The following is a 16,569-nucleotide window of genomic DNA, read 5'->3' as shown; positions in this document are numbered from 1 at the left end:
TGCGCATGCCCCGTCGCCCCTGAGGAGCCAGCGCTCCACTGCGCTTGCGCACAACCCCGGGTTGTACTGCTGAGCGACGGCCCGTTCCGGCTCCTGCGTCTGCGCATGCGTCACTGCGGTGCGACTCGGGAGCAGTGTTGGGGAAAGGGGAGTTCAAGGAGATCCGGGCTAGAGCGGGCCGAGTTGGGCCCCGTGCGCTGCCGCCGTCGCCATGCCAGGTGTGGTGGAGCTGCCCGCCTTGGACGAGCTCAACGTGCAGGAGGTGAGGCCCCGCTCTCGGTGAGCAGTTGACGGAACCGCTGTCCGACCCCGGGCCCTGCACCTTCCGGGCCTCCGCGTCCAGGGGCCTCCCTTAGGCCGGACCCTGATCCCTGGGCCCCCCGCCCCAGCGCCCCCTCCTGCTCTTTCAAGTCACCCCATTCTTCTCCTTGTAATCCCCATTTTCTTCCTTCTTACCTCTGCGTTCTCTTTAGTCACCCTCATTCTCTTCCCTGACACCCCCGTTCTTCCTGTCACCCCCATTCTTTTCCTAGTCACCCCCACATTCTCTGTACAGTTATCCCCCCATTCTCTTCTTGGTCTTCCTCATTCTCTTCTCTGTAAACTGCTGACTGTACTTCACCAAGGAATTGTCCATCACACTCCCTGCCTCCCCTACTGGGGCCCGACTTCCCTCTACCCCCCACTTTTACTTTCCGATGATCACCTCTTCCTGGGCCAGATTGGGGAGACCCTTAACTGGCAGCACCCGTCTATTCCATGAGGGCAGCAGGGTTTTTCCCTGGAGGGCAGGCAGCCTGTCCAGCCTCAATTCATCCCCAAACACTATTGTTGATCCCTTCTTTCCTGTTCATCTTTCCTTCAATTCTCTACTAGACTTAAAACCTTCCCCCCCTCCCATTTTCCACCTAGAGTGTTCCCCAACTCCCTTGGATTCTTACCTTTCCACCTACTCTCTCTAAGTGGAAAGCCTGTGGTCCTTGCCATCCTTTTCCTACTCCTTTAGACCTCTTTAGTCTTTTCTGGAGGTAAACACAAACCCATATATGTGAACCCTGAGGGATACTCACTGGCAGTGTGAGGGAGGCACTGTCACCAATCATTTTGCTTTCTCTCTGTCCTGCTGGTCACAGTCAAATGGATGTGTCTGTGTCCAGAACTTGATGAGGCGCCTATCCTTAGCATCTGTAAGGCCCTTTTAGCTTTGGGCAGTTGAGAGAGACTTCAGGCTCAATAGTTGTCACTGGTGGCCTGTAGCTTGTAATCAGTAAGTAGCCAGTAGCAAAAGTTGGGCCCTGGAACCTGGGCATTATGATTCTATTTCTAGCAGCCATGGAAGTCAGTCTGACCTTGTCTGCACTATGTTGGAGCGGAAAGAACCTCAGAATGGGAGTTAGGAGAACTTTCGTCAGTGTCCCCTTGGCCGATTCAATAACTTTCACTTTGTCAGAGCTAAGATAGAGTATCTGTGGGCTCTAGGCAAGATTTGAAAATTGCGTACCTAATGTGTTGGTTAATTTTGCTAAACTTTATTTCTTTATATAAATTTTTTGTTAGAAGGGATGGCTTATTAAGTAAGTGGCTGGAGTGGTGGGGAGGAGGAGGGATATTTAAAAGTAAAGATGATGGAAAAACAAAAGATATCAATGTCCTGATGAAAGTATGAGCCATCACTAGAATATATGCCTCTTGATTTGTCACTAAACAGCTTTTTTAGGGGTGTGGAAAGTGAGATTTTATGGCATGAATGTAAGGGGTTTTGGGGAAAAAATATGTTTTGGTTTTTAGGGATTTGGTTGGAAACTACAACTGTGATTTCATTAATAGAGAGAACTCTTAGGTGAGGAAACTCCCTCTATTAATGCTTATAACTTTAGAGAGTTGCACAGAGAGATTAAGGACAAACAGGTTATTTTAGGTGAAGCTTGAATTTGAGCCCAGGTCTGTTGTACTGTAAAAGCTGTTGTCCTCACTGGACAACAGTCTGTCTTATTTAACTTTGTATTTCTCCTGGCACCTAACCCAGTGTTCTGCATACAAGTATGCCTTTAGGTGAAAATGAGTAAATTAATGAATGGACCTGCTTTTTAACTCAATAGAACTTGGCAGTCAGACTTGGGTTTGTTTGAGTCCTAACAGTTACTAGCAATGTAGTAGGCTTAAAGGCACTTAAAGGGCTCTGACTCTCAGTTTTCCCCATCTATACTTCTGTCAACAAGATGAGGAGAGCTGCACTATCAATTCATGTCAGAGGGTGGTTGTGAGAGAGGTGCTATCTTAAATATTAGTCATATACATGTGAAGTGATATTGTTGTCATGATAAAGGAATTGGTACATATGAATATTAAAGAATACATATAAATACTTAGAGACTTTTCACCCAACAAAAATCTATTTTGGAAAAAGATATTGACTAAATGTGAGGATAGTAGATAAAGAGCTATTAATGACTTTCAATTCAATAAGTGTTTGTCCTATGTTCTAGGTCCTGAGATAAATGTTGTGGGGATTGGGGGTGGGGATAAGGTCCAACCTAGACCCTCTTCTCTTCTCCCTCTGTACTGCTTTACTTGATTTCTACTTCCCATGGATTTAATTACTGTCTCTATGCTGATGATTCTCAAATCTACCTATCCTGCCCAGCCTCAAATCTACAACTGCCTTTTATACACCTCAGACTTGATGTCCCGTAAACATATTAAATTCACCATGTCCAGAATGGACCTTATTATCTCCCCCAGGTCTTCCCCTGATCCTGCCTTCCCTGTTACTGTAGTGAGCAACACCAACCTCCCAGTCTCCTTAGGCTTGCACCTAAGAGTCATCACTGTCTCTCATTGTTCCCTCCCTGCCAATATCCAATTTATTGCCAAGGCCTGTCAGTTTCACCTTTGCAACATCTTTCATATATACCCCCTTCTCTCCTCTGATATGCTACCACTCTAGTGCAGGCCCTTATTGCCTCAAACCTTGATTATTGTATTAGCCTGTTGGTGTGTCTGTCTCAAGTCTCTCCCCATTCCAATCCATTCTCCATTCAGCCATGAAAGTGCTTTTCCTTAAGCAAAAGTTTGATCATATTGTCTCCTACTCAGTTAATTTCATCAGCTTCCTATTTCCTCCAGAATTAAATACAAAATGTGCTATTTGGTATGTAAAGCCCTTTATAATAAAACTGCTTCCTACCTTTCCAGTCATCTTACACCTTACTCCTTGACACATTATGATTCAATCCCGTGACAATCACTTCCTTGCTGTTTTTGAATGACATTCCTTCTCTTGGCATTTTACTATTTTCCTATTTATTCTGTATATAGTTTGCCTTGTATGTGTTTGTTTGCATGGTATCTTCTGCATTGGATTGTAAACTCTGTGAGAACAGAGCTTTTGCCTCATTTTGTATCCCCATGTATAACACAGTGCCTGGCACATAGAAGGCACTTAATAAATGTTGATTGATTGATTGATTGATTGATTGCTTCTGTTGCTTCAAATATAAATATCAGTCTTTTCTTCCCTGGCAAATATGGCTCATACAAAATTTGCATGTGACAAATGATCCTGCTACAGTTAGCTTTTAACCTCCTCACCCAGCCTTTACAGGATAAAAGGCTGGAATCTTCAGTTGTGTTTCTACCAACTTATTTTTTCTCTTTCTTAATATGAATTTGAATTTGTTGATGATGCTAATTGTCATCTTGTTTCAGCTTCAGCTACTAGAATCTTTTCCTTTGGGACCCTTGCGTCCTTTGACCATTTGGGCAATCTACATCTCCTCCTTTACCATCTATTTTTTACAGCATATATACATACATACATACATATATATATATGTATATATATATATATAATATATATAGTTTTTATTGTAATTTTCTGTAATTATTTCATTTTAAGTCTCTATTTTTCCTTTCAAAGAGATGTTTTAGGGCTGTTGGCTATATTTGAGGCAACTTATATTCTGATCAATACAGTCTTTAAGGTATATGGTAAAACATCCATTTCCTCAAGGAGCTTATAATCTAGTAGCATAAGCATGATTAAGGAACTTGTTTCTGTTCACAAATATGTAATTCTTCTAAAACTTTTCCTGCAGGTGAATGTCAGTTCTGCTGTGCTAAAAGCTGCAGCCCATCATTATGGTGCGCAGTGTGATAAAGTAAATAAAGAATTTATGCTTTGCCGCTGGGAAGAGAAGGACCCAAGGCGATGTTTAAGTGAAGGGAGACTTGTCAATCAGTGTGCTCTGGATTTCTTCAGGTAAAGATTTCTCTGTGTAAATGCCCTGACACAAAAGACCAGCTAGTTAACCAAAATTAATTCACCAAAATGCATACTATGTGAAAAGCAGTATGCTATGTCCTGGGGATACAAAGACAAAATAGTCCTTGCATTCAAAAGGCTTACTTTGTACTCCAGGGATATACAAAATAATTTGAGAGAGGACCAGTTAATAATGGGGGAATCAGGAAAGGTATCATAGCGGAAACTCTGAAGGAAGATCAGAGGATCATGGACTTAGAGATATAAACTACTTTATAGGTCATCTAGGCCTGGGAGGTCAAACACCAGCTGTAACACTCTCCTTGCAACCTGAACCTAATTAAAACATAATTGGAAAATATTTAACAAAATAAATAAAAATACATTAGGACACAGATAATATTAATATGTGGTTTTCTAAGTCAGTATTCCTGCAGGAATATTTATATATGGTTTAGTAGCCTCCATTTCTATATGGGTTTGATACCACTTACCTAGCCCAATCCCCTTATTTTGTTTATAAGATAACTGAGGCTGAGAGTTAAATAACTTGCCCAAAAATACACAGCAGAGCTGGGATTTGAACCTAGGCCCTTTCACTCTAAGTGCAAGATTCTTCTGATATTCAGAAATGAAGAAGGTAATGCACTGGGCATAGGAACAATTTGCACAAATTCATAGAGTTGAGAGATAGAAAGTCAAGTTTAAGGAATAGCTGATAAAGTTCAGCTGTAAGTTATTGTTTATAGGGGTTAATAATGTGAAATAAGACTTTAAAATTGTCTTGCTACATATTGGCAGTAACACTCAGAAAAGACAGCTGCAAAGACAAATTTTAAAATGGGAGAAGGATTTCAGAGGTGAGATAGCAATATATGTGTTTTCCCATTGTACTGTCTGTGCCCCTTATAATAAGAATTATTGTTTAATTGATAATATGATATTATACTAACATTATTAAATAAACTATTATTATTCTATTATTTATCATTATTTAGCTTATTATTCTATTGGATTTAACTGTTTCCAAGTTCTTTCGTTAATACAACTCCAGGAAGTATGTAGTGCAAGTATTGTTTCTTATTGATGAGGAAACTGGCTTTGAGAAATGATTTCTTCATGGTTCAAATCTAGGTCTCCTGACACTAATTCAATGGCTTTTTCTGTTCTAGTACATTCGTTTGTGAAACATGGGTAGTAAGACTTGATTAATTTAGGAAAAGTTCGAAATAAGACTCAGAAATTGAAACCTTTCATTTTTTAAAAGGAGATTCTCAACATAATTTCTTATGGTTTAGGTATACCATGTTCCCAAAATAAAAGTTTCTTTCTCATTTTGTCCCATGGTGCCTGAAAGCTTCCTTGGGAGAAAACCATTGATCCTGAGAATGTCGGGGCAGAGTTAGGTTGTATAGATTCTAGGGTGACAGAGATGAACTTGAAGTCATGAATAACTGACTAAAGCTGTCATAAATCATGGAACTGTAGAATATGAGTGTAAGAAGGAAGCTTAGAGACTATTTAGTGAAATCTTCTCATTTTACAAGTGAAGAAACTCAAGTCCAATATCGATTTAACCCACTCCCTTACAATAAATTAGTGGCAGAGCCAGGACTTGAAGCCTGATATCCTGATTATTAGGCTTCTACTATATTATGAATTTCTGGATTAAAAACCACACTAGAGTTCCTTTTGGGGGGAAGGGAGAGTGGAATACCCCGAATTGACTTCTGCCATCATCATCTTGCTGTTGTATATAGGCATACTTTCTATTAAACTTGTTTTGTAAAAAAGGTCATTAATACATTGTAACTGAATTTGGTTTTGACTGCATATTTGTTGTATGGAATTTTTTTCTTTCCTTTTCATTGTGAGGAGGAAGAAAGGGAAAATTTTGTTGAAATAAGTTAAAAATAAATTTAAACAATAGAATAGGATCAAATTCTACATTACACAGCTTCATTTAACTGATTACCTAACATAGAAACCTCATAGTTGGCCACAATCTAAGGGAGCCCTAGGACCCAAAGACCTCTGGTATGCTTGCTATTTCAGCTGAATGTTGTTCTTAAGAAATAAATCCCCCTCTTCTCCCTGCAGTTTTACCTCATATCATGTTTAACAGTTCAGTTAAAAATTTTGTTAACTAGAGAGTGCAGAGCACCATACGCAGTGTTGGAGTAGAAAGCCCAGGGTAGGTTCAGAGCATAGAGAATGGTTCAGTTTGGGTGCATGTAAGGGAATAGTATAAGAAAGAAGGCTAAAAAGGAGGAACGGTGCCTAGTTATATGGTAGAGAAGCTTTTTGTTCAGGTCTGGTCCATCCCATCTCTGATTGTGATTACATACCAAGCCCTCCACAGTCAGTTTTGTCTGTCAGTTAAATTTCTGATTTCACTCACCAGGCAATAAGAAGTCACACTGAAGATTTTCTGAGCAGAATAGAGACTTGACTACATCTCTGCTTAAGAATGATTATTTTTGCAGCAGTAAAAAGATGGATTGGAGAGAGGGAGAGTGAAGCCAGGAAGACCTGTTAGGAGACTCTAGTTGTTAGGAAAGGCAACATGGTAGCATGCATAGAGTGCTGGCCTTAGAGGTAAAAATGGCCATATTCTGCCTCTAACACTTGGTAGCTTTGTGACCAAAGGCAAGTCACTTAACAATTCTAAGCCTCATTTTCCTCATCTATATAAAACAGGGATGATATTACCTGTAGTACTTACCTTATAGGTTCAAATGAAATACTGTATGTAAAGCACTTTACAAAGAATCTGTATGCAAATTAATTATTGTCAGTTATTGTGGTAGTCCATATGAGTATAATGAAATCTTTTACTAAGGTGATGGCAGTGAGAATTGAGAGGAAATCATTATGAGATATGTTGATAACTTAACTGATTAGACATGATGAAAAAGAAGTGAAAGAAAGAGTTGAAGATAACCCCAGATTATAAATAAGAGAGAATCTCGAATCTCTCCCTGTTTCAGTCCATCCTCCACTCAGCTGTCACACTGATCTTCCTAAAGAATAAATCTTACTATGTCACTCTCCTATTCAGTAACTCTAGTGGCTCCTTATTACCTCTAGGATCAAATAAGAAATCTTCTTTTTGGTTTTCAAAGTCCTTTATAATCTGGTCCTCTCTAAGCATCACTAACCTCCTTGCTCTCCTGGAACAAGATAATCCATGTTCTGACGCTGACTGGCTGTTATACCTGGAATTCACTTCCTTCCCATTTGTGTCTTCAGGCTTCCCTGGCTTCCTGCAAATCCCAGCTAAAATCACAACTTCTGCAGGAAGTCTCCAATCCCCTTTAATGCTAGTGCCTTTCCTCTATTGAGTATCTTCAGTTTATCCCATATAAAACTTGTGTATGCATATGTAATATGTAGAGATTTATCTATATCTCGGTACCTGTATTTTGTTTGTACTTAGTTGTTTCGATGTTGTTTCCCCCATTAGACTGTGAGCTTCTTGAGAGCAGTCTTTTGCCTTTCTTTGTATCCCTAGCACTTAGCATAGTAGCCTGGTTCATAGTAGCCAGTAGCCTTGCATATAGTAGGTACTTAACAAATGCTTGTTGACTGAATGAGAGTAGGTGAATGATGGTGCTGAAGAGTTAGTGAACTCATAAGAAGCAGATTTTGGACATGTTGAGTTTGCTAGTCAGTGGGACATGCAATTGAATTGCATACAAATCTGAGATTTGGATTTTTCTAGGACCAGCTAACAATCAGTGTTGTATTATTTACTGCAGTTAACACCTTGTATGTCTAGCATTGTTAGGAACAGTGTTATTTGGTAAGGGGGGAGGAGGAATGTACATTAGAGACTTTTTCAGGGGTCTTAAACTTTAAGCACCAAAACAGTTTTCCCTCTTTGGAATGGAAGTCTTTCTAAAATAAAATACATATTTTCTCATGAGCAGAGAATACTTGACATAACATAACCTTTTGACAATCCAGAGCTGTCATTATGTATATTAGTTGACGTAGTGTTCTGTAAAACATTGTGCTTAGTGATCTTGGAATGTACTTTGTGCTTTTGACTTCTTGTATCTGCTCTTGATAGATTCCTGCCTTTTCTCCCATTGTCATTTCTTCCTACTCTCCACTTGCCTGTTGCTACTACAGTTCCTCGAATTTACCACTCTTGCTTACTCCTTACCACTTCTTAATTTGCTTCTATAACCTGCTCTGGTTTTAGTAGTAAAATTAACTATTTGGATTATATGTATCAAGTGTAAATCAGGTCCTTATCAGGGAGAGACAGTTAAAGTTTTACTTAACTCTATGATATCTGTTTGGACTTCTCTGTGGCCTTTTAGGCCAATTTTCTGGTTCTCAGGTATCTTTCCAATAATAAACCTTACTGTATAATCAAGATTTTTATAAAAACATTGGCATAATAGAGTGCTAAATTTGGAATCAGAAGATCTCCATTTTCATCTCTTCACATTTTTGATTCTTTGTTTCCTCGTTTTGAAAAAGGCAATGATACTTGTGCTACTTTTTAAATTCATTGTGAACACTAATGGAGATAATGTAAGTAAAGTGCTCTGGAAATAATATTTTATACGCACACTTAAGGAGCATCATCACATTACTGTTATTGTTGTTATTACCTACCACTTTTATCCCATTGATTATGTAATAAACATTAATTCAGTGTTTGCTGTTTTCTAAGCACTATGCTAGAGATAAAAAAACCCAAAAATGATAACTGTTTCTGCTTTCATGGAGCTCACATGCTGTCGGGGAGGATGATGTTCACAGATGAGTATATAGAGTCAGTTCTGGGGATGAGTGGGGAGGGCAAGTAGAAACTGAGACCTCTTGATGGAGGCGAGATTTTAGTTGAGTCATGAAAGAAGCTAGGGAGTCCTGTGAGGGAGAGGTGCAAAAGTCGTGCATTCCAGGTCTGGGAACAGGCCCCACCTCCAGATGGAGACAGAATATTGTGAAGGTCATTTAGGTAGAGCAGAGAATGTGTGGAGGAGATTTAACATTCAGTAAGCCTGGAAGCCAGGCTGAAGCCAGATTGTGAAGAACTTAAGTGCTGAAGAAAGAAGTTTCTCTTTTTGTTAAGACATAATTTGAAGCCATTGGAGCTTCTTGAGCAGGAGAGTGATATAGTCAGACGTCTGCTTTTGGAACATCAAATTTGTTGGCTGTGTGGGTGATAGATTGAAGAGAGAAATCATCTTTTGAGTTTTATCCTAGAATGTACTTTGCCATCATAAGTCATAGAATTTAGAATTGGAAGGGACCTTAGATATCACATAGCTTGTTTCCCCCATTTAGTTCATAGATGAAAAAATTGAGGTCCATAGAAATGAAGTGATGTGCTCACAGATTACAGTTACATGGTTAACAGAGACATAAAGATGATAAAGCCTAACTTTGAATCCAAGTTTCCCAGTTTCAAATCCAGTAGTCTTTCGGTTTCACTATGTTGCATCTATGCTTTTTCTCACACTCATCACTTTTTCTCCTCATTTTGCTTCCCAATAAAATAACTTCGTAGTTCTTGCCTTTCAGGAGTATAAAGACACACTGTGCTGAGCCCTTTACTGAGTACTGGACCTGTCTTGATTATTCTGATCTTCAAGAGCTTCGCCGATGTCGCAAAGAACAGGCAAAATTTGACAGCTGTGTCCTGGACAAACTGGGTTGGGTGCGCCCTGACTTGGGAGAACTCTCAAAGGTAAAAGACTTATAGATTACCTTGTTCTTGAACCAATAGTTTGGTAAAGGTAGGAGAAGCATCTTAGATTAATAATGCTCATTGAGGTTAGCCTTTAATTGTCACTGTAAATATGGTGGGCTTCCTGAAACTAAGTTTGCAAAACAGAAAAATGAAATTGGATGATTACTTATGTTTAAGAAGGCATTTTGTTTCATAGTACTTGTTTTCAGATCAGTTTGGGGGGTGGATCAGAAGGCTTAGAGATTTTACTACTAGCAAATCACTTTCTCTGGACTCAGTTTCCCATCCTTTAAATTGGGGAGTTACATTAATAAATGCTAACATTCTGTGCCTCATTACTGTCCCATTACTAAGATCCCTTCTGGCTCTATCATTGTGTTTCTAGAATCACTTCCAGCTCTAATATTCCCTACTCCTAAGTGTCTTTTCCTGTTATGAATATCAGGACCTAAGTGGCCATCTAGCTTTATCAGTACTGGAAAAAGAATTCCCTCTAAAACATACCCCAAAACAGCTTATCCAACCATTGTGCAAACCTCAGAATTTACTATTTCCTGGTTCAGCACATTCCTCTGATTATTGGAAAGTTATTCCTTATATCAAGCTTAAATTTGCATCTCAGTTTCCGTTTTTGTAAAATGGGATAATTATGTCATAGGGTTACTTCAAGGATCAAATGAGATAGCATCTATAAGGAGCTCTTTGAACTTTAAGTCCTATGTAAAATTTAGCTATTTTTGTGATTATAATAGATGACAGAACCGCTCGGTTCTCATTTGATTCTGTTTTCTCTCACAAGGAGAAGAATCAAACAGCATCTAGCACAGTATTTAGATAATTGTAGGTGCTTAATAAATGTTTCTTGAATGAATGATTTTAGGACTAGAAGACTGAACAAATATGACTAATAAGGACTTGCATCCCAAGATAAATATATAGTAAGAGAGACTCCATTGCCCTTGAGGAACTCAGGTTACCTGGCCTACATGCAACACATCACACATTCTGAAAGAATCACAGATGATTGTTGGACTATCAGCAGTCTTTAAAAGATTGTAGAAATCAGGGAAAAGCCCACAGGATTGAAGAAGTGCAGATATTGTCCCAATTCTCAGAAAAGAGAATGTGTCTGTTAACTCTGGATAAGTGAGTTTAGCTGTACTGAAAAGATTCTAAAAAGCATTATTAAAGGAATGGTTAGTAAACATCTAGAGAAGGAAGTGATTACAAAGACGGAAGTGATTGCAAGAGGTCCTTAAGAGCAGATCAGGGCGGAGCCAAGATGGCGGAGTAGAAAGACGCACATACACATAGCTCCGAACCCACAGAACGGCTAGAGGGGATCAACTCACGGTGAATTCTGCACCCAGAGGCCACGGAATATTGGAGCGAGGGAGATTTCTGTTCCGGAGAGACCTGCAAACCTCTCACGGGGGGTCCTTCGCGCTGCGGACTGGGCGCCAGGACTGGGAGCTGAGTGCAGCCCTGCAGCGGCCGCGACACCGTGAGGAAAAGATCCGAGCGGGCTACAGGGACGGGATTTCCAGTGGCCACGCGGGTCTCTCCACCCACAGAGGGACCTCTAAACCTCTCACAAAAGGTCCGTCGCGCTACAGACACGGAGCCCAGCCCAGACCTGCGGCGGCCGCGGCTCCAAGAGGTACAGTTCCGAGCAGGCTTCAGGGACAGGATCTCCAGTGGCGGCACAAGCCCCTCCACCCACAGGTGACGGGGGTCGGTGAGAGAGTCTCTTTGGCGGGTCGAGAGGGAAGTGGGGTGCCCCCATGGCTCGGGCCCCCCCCGGGAGATAGAAGCTGAGAGGTGGTTGCAGACAGGGGCTCCCCAAGCGGGCGGGAGCCTGGATCCATTGTGGAAGGTCTGTACATAAACCCCCTGAGGGAACTGAGCCTGAGAGGCGGCCCTGCCCTGACCTGACCATCTGAACTTAATTCTCACACTGAATAGCAGCCCTGCCCCCGCCAAAAGCCCTAAGGCGGGTAGCAGCATTTGAATCTCAGTCCCCAAACGCTGGCTGGGAGGACCAGGAGGCGAGGTGGGTGTGAGGAGAATATTCAGGGGTCAAGTCACTGGCTGGGGAGAATGCCCAGAAAAGGGAAAAGAAATAAAACTATTGATGGCTACTTTCTTGGAGAACAGACATTTCCTCCCTTCCTTTCTGATGAGGAAGAACAATGCTTACCATCAGACAAAGACACAGAAATCAAGGATTCTGTGTCCCAGCCCACCCAATGGGCTCAGGCCATGGAAGAGCTCAAAAAGAATTTTGAAAATCAAGTTAGAGAGGTGGAGGAAAAACTGGGAAGAGAAATGAGAGGGATGAAAGAGAAGCATGAAAAGCAGATCAGCTCCCTGCTAAAGGAGAACCAAAAAAATGTTGAAGAAATTAACACCTTGAAAACTAGCCTAACTCAATTGGCAAAAGAGGTTCAAAAAGCCAATGAAGAGAAGAATGCTTTCAAAAGCAGAATTAGCCAAATGGAAAAGGAGATTCAAAAGCTCACTGAAGAAAATAGTTCTTTCAAAACTAGAATGGCACAGATGGACGCTAAGGACTTTATGAGAAAGACAGATATCACAGAACATAGCGAGAAGATTGGAAAAATGGAAGATAATGTGAAATATCTTATTGGAAAAACAACTGACCTGGAAAATAGATTCAGGAGAGACAGTGTAAAAATTCTGGGACTACCTGAAAGCCATGATCAAAAGAAGAGCCTAGACATCATCTTCCATGAAATTATCAAGGAAAACTGCCCTGAGATTCTAGAACCAGAGGGCAAAATAAATATTCAAGGAATCCACAGAACACCGCATGAAAGAGATCCAAAAAGAGAAACTCCTAGGAACATTGTGGCCAAATTCCAGAATTCCCAGGTGAAAGAGAAAATATTGCAAGCAGCTAGAAAGAAACAATTCAATTATTGTGGAAATACAATCAGGATAACACAAGATCTAGCACCCTCTACATTAAGGGATCGAAGGGAATGGAATAGGATATTCCAGAAGTCAAAGGAACTAGGACTAAAACCAAGAATCACCTACCCAGCAAAACTGAGTATAATACTTCAGGAGAAAAAATGGTCTTTCAGTGAAATGGAGGATTTTCAGGTTTTCTTGATGAAAAGACCAGAGCTGAAAAGAAAATTTGACTTTCAAACACAAGAATGAAGAGAACCATGAAAAGGTGAACAGCAAAGAGAAGTCATAAGGGACTTACTAAAGTTGAACTGTTTACATTCCTACATGGAAAGACAATATTTGTAACTCTTGAAACATTTCAGTATCTGGGTACTGGGTGGGAGTACACACACACACATGCACACGCACACGCACACACTCATAGAGACAGAGTGCACAGAGTGAATTGAAGAGGATGGGATCATATCTTAAAAAAAAAAAATGAAATCAAGCAGTGAGAGAGAAATATTGGGAGGAGAAAGGGAGAAATTGAATGGGGCAAATTATCTCTCATAAAAGAGGCAAGCAAAGACTTATTAGTGGAGGGATAAAGAGGGGAGGCAAGAGAAAATCATGAGGTCTACTCTCATCACATTCCACTAAAGGAAAGAACAAAATGCACACTCATTTTGATAGGAAAATCTATCTCACAATACAGGAGAGTGGGGGACAAGGGCACAAGCAGGGTGGGGGGGAGGATAGAGGGGAGGGCATGGGGAGGAGAATGCAATCCGAGGTCGACACTCATGGGGAGGGAAAGGATCATAGGAGAATAGAAGTAATGGGGGACAGGATAGGATGGAGGGAAATATAGTTAGTCCTATACAACACAACTAGTATGGAAATCATTTGCAAAACTACACAGATTTGGCCTATATTGAAATGCTTGTCCTCCAAAGGGAAGGGGTGGAGAGGGAGGGAGCTAAAGAAGTAGGAACTCAAAGTGTTAGGATCAGCTGTAATGTTCTTACCACTAGGAAATGAGAAATACAGGTTAAGGGGTCAAGAAAGCTATCTGGCCCTACAGGACAAAAGAGAAGACGGAGACAAGGGCAGAGAGGGAGGATAGAAGAGAGAGCAGATTGGTCACAGGGGCAATTAGAATGCTTGGGTTGGGGGGGGAGGGGATAAAAGGGGAGAAAATTTGTAACCCAAAACTTTGTGAAAATAAATGTTAAAAGTTAAATAAAAAAATAAAAATAAAAAAAAAATAAAACCAAGAAAAAGAGAAAGAAAAAAAAAAGAGCAGATCAGACCATACTTACATCATTTTTTTTTTTGACAGAGCCACTAGATCAGGGAATGCAACAGATAATATTTTATCTGGATTTCAACAAAGCATTTGATAAAAAAAAAAAACAAACCTTATTGTGCAAGTGATGGAAACATAGTAAGCTAAATGGAGATAAATGTAGAATCTTTGAATCCAGAAGGGACTTTAAAAAAATGAGAGGCTAAGTGATTTGCCTATGGTCACAAGTAGTGTGTGTCCGAGGCAGAATTTGAACTCATCTAAAGGCCATACTCTACCCCGCCTAACTGTACTTTATCCACTGCCCTACCATCATTTTATCTGCCCTGGGCAGTAGTCCTGTCTTTTTAAAAATTCTCTTCTTTCTGTCAATATAGATGTAAAAATTTACAAAAATACAACTCCCTTTTATGGTCTTCAGCTTTCAGTGCTAGCTTCAGCTTTTTTTTTTTTTTTAACTTAAGTTAGTAAGTTCTCTCTGCATTCACATCATCCATATCAGGCAACTCCCCTTTTTCTTTCTCATTGAAATCTTCTCTTTGAGTCTCTAGAATTTCATTTTTGAAAGTTTCCTATTCCTTCCGGCCTCATTTCCCTTGTAGAACATGGGATCTTACTTGCGAACTTTTAAAGATCTGCTCTCCCTAAAATCTAAGGTACATGTACTATTCCTGCTTTCTCCTTCTCTATCAAAATCTTTTAAGTTTCTATGCTTATAAGAAACTTTGATACCAAATTTTCTAGGAGCATATCTATTGTATAAAATAAGGTATTCTAATATTCTTTTATTAGATATGATCCCAAAGTCATTTTTACTTGGCTTTAGAATACTTGAAAGATATTTTCTTTTTGCAGTGTTGATATTTTTCAGTTGCTTCTTAGTTTTTGAGTGTCTGATCTTTGCACTTGGTGGGAATGCTACTGGTATGACCTTGGACAAGTCACCAAAGCTCTCTGAGCCTCAGTACTTCATCTGAAAAATTAGGGGTTTGGACTTACTGGCCTCTAAGGTCTTGCACAGTTTTAAAGCTATGGTCTTAAGATTGTGCACACTTTGGAAAGGTTTTCCATCCATCTTTGATTTTGTGGCTAATTAGATATATTACCTCTTATGCATAAAACTGTCCTGATAAAAGCTCTTAATTCAGGGCTTCATTATAGTTTACAGAGTCTTTTACTCCCCAAACCCTTCCCAGGAATGTTAGAGTACTATTATCCCCCTTTTACAGAGGGGAAAACTGAGTGTTAGAGAAGGGAAGTTACCTGCCTGAGGGACCCACGGGTAGGTAGTAGGGTGTTAGAGCTCCACCCCACTTCTTTAGACTTCACGTGTAGGTCTCCTGCCAACACACTAGAATGTTCACAGGGTTTAAACTAGGAGTGGACCAGAGAATGAGAATGGAGAAGAATTGGTAGTTTTCCCCAGAGACAGCTTGTTGTGATAGAAAAGACACTGGTTTAGAGTCAATACCTGGATTCTTTTGAATATCAGCTTGTGTATTTATGGACAAATCATTTCATCTCTTTAAGCCTTGGTTTTCTTGTTTCTGGCATAAAGAGGTTGGCCTCTTTATGTGAAGTATCTGCCACTTCTGATATTCTTTGCAAAGCTCAGTCAAGAGAAACTCCTGTTCAAATCTGGTTCTCACACTGACTGCTGTGTGACCATGGGCAAGTCAACCTCAGCTCCTTTTTCTGTGCTAACTCTTACATTGCCTACTCTAGAAGATTACTGTGAAGAATCTACATTGTAATTTTTAAAGGCTTTTAAAAATGGAAGCACCTGCTACTACACACCTTTCTCCTAAAACTGTCGTTTGCTTCTCTTCTTCCCCTTTCCAGGTTACAAAAGTGAGCACATCTCGACCTCTACCGGAGAATCCCTACCATTCTAGACCAAGACCAGAGCCAAATCCTGTTTATCAGGGAGATTTGAAGCCTGCAAAACATGGCAGCCGATTCTATTTCTGGAACTGGTAGAAGGAAGAGCTATATCTAGGGAGCTCAAACTTGACAACAGCCACAAGCAAGGAGTACAGAATTAAGACTTGTCCAACTTTTCTGCAGAGCCAGTGGGTCCTTTCCAGAAAAATAAAAAAGGAAAATCTACTTTATGTGGCTTGGCACTTATTTTATATTGTTTCCTGATTCTTAGGGTGAACTAGCTATTTAGTAAAGATCTCAAGGAAATCACTTTATTTTATTATATTCTATTTAACCTTCTGACTTTTAAAGTTGATTTCACCTTCTTGTTTTTAGGCTTCTGAAGTATTACTATTTGTATTTCTCTTTCAGATAGTGAAGGCCATTGGGCTATGACTCAAAGACCTGAGTTTGAGTCCCATTGCTTTCACTGTCTTT

General features: G+C 40.1%; 1 protein-coding gene across 1 annotated transcript; it reads left to right on the top strand.

The window, feature by feature from the left end:
• The first annotated feature begins 18 nt into the window (after positions 1–18).
• Positions 19–16,317, top strand: NDUFA8 (NADH:ubiquinone oxidoreductase subunit A8). The gene is made up of 4 exons (XM_072631836.1): positions 19–262; positions 4,098–4,261; positions 9,809–9,974; positions 16,051–16,317. Exons 1-4 carry the CDS (start codon positions 212–214, stop codon positions 16,186–16,188), a joined length of 519 nt encoding a protein of 172 aa, XP_072487937.1. The 5' UTR covers positions 19–211; the 3' UTR covers positions 16,189–16,317.
• Positions 16,318–16,569: the final 252 nt, after the last annotated feature.

The sequence above is a fragment of the Notamacropus eugenii genome, chromosome 1 (assembly GCF_028372415.1).
Source record: "Notamacropus eugenii isolate mMacEug1 chromosome 1, mMacEug1.pri_v2, whole genome shotgun sequence".
Taxonomy (NCBI): Eukaryota; Metazoa; Chordata; class Mammalia; order Diprotodontia; family Macropodidae; genus Notamacropus; species Notamacropus eugenii.
The sequence above is the reverse complement of the archived record's forward strand: the minus strand, read 5'-3'. Positions and strand labels throughout refer to the sequence as shown.

Bases quoted from the DNA above. Each gene is read 5' to 3' on its own strand.
- NDUFA8 (XM_072631836.1), top strand. From the start codon at position 212: ATGCCAGGTGTGGTGGAGCTGCCCGCCTTGGACGAGCTCAACGTGCAG. The intron at 263-4,097 runs GTGAGGCCCCGC...CTTTTCCTGCAG, and splicing joins ACGAGCTCAACGTGCAGGAG to GTGAATGTCAGTTCTGCTGT. The intron at 9,975-16,050 runs GTAAAAGACTTA...TCCCCTTTCCAG, and splicing joins ACTTGGGAGAACTCTCAAAG to GTTACAAAAGTGAGCACATC.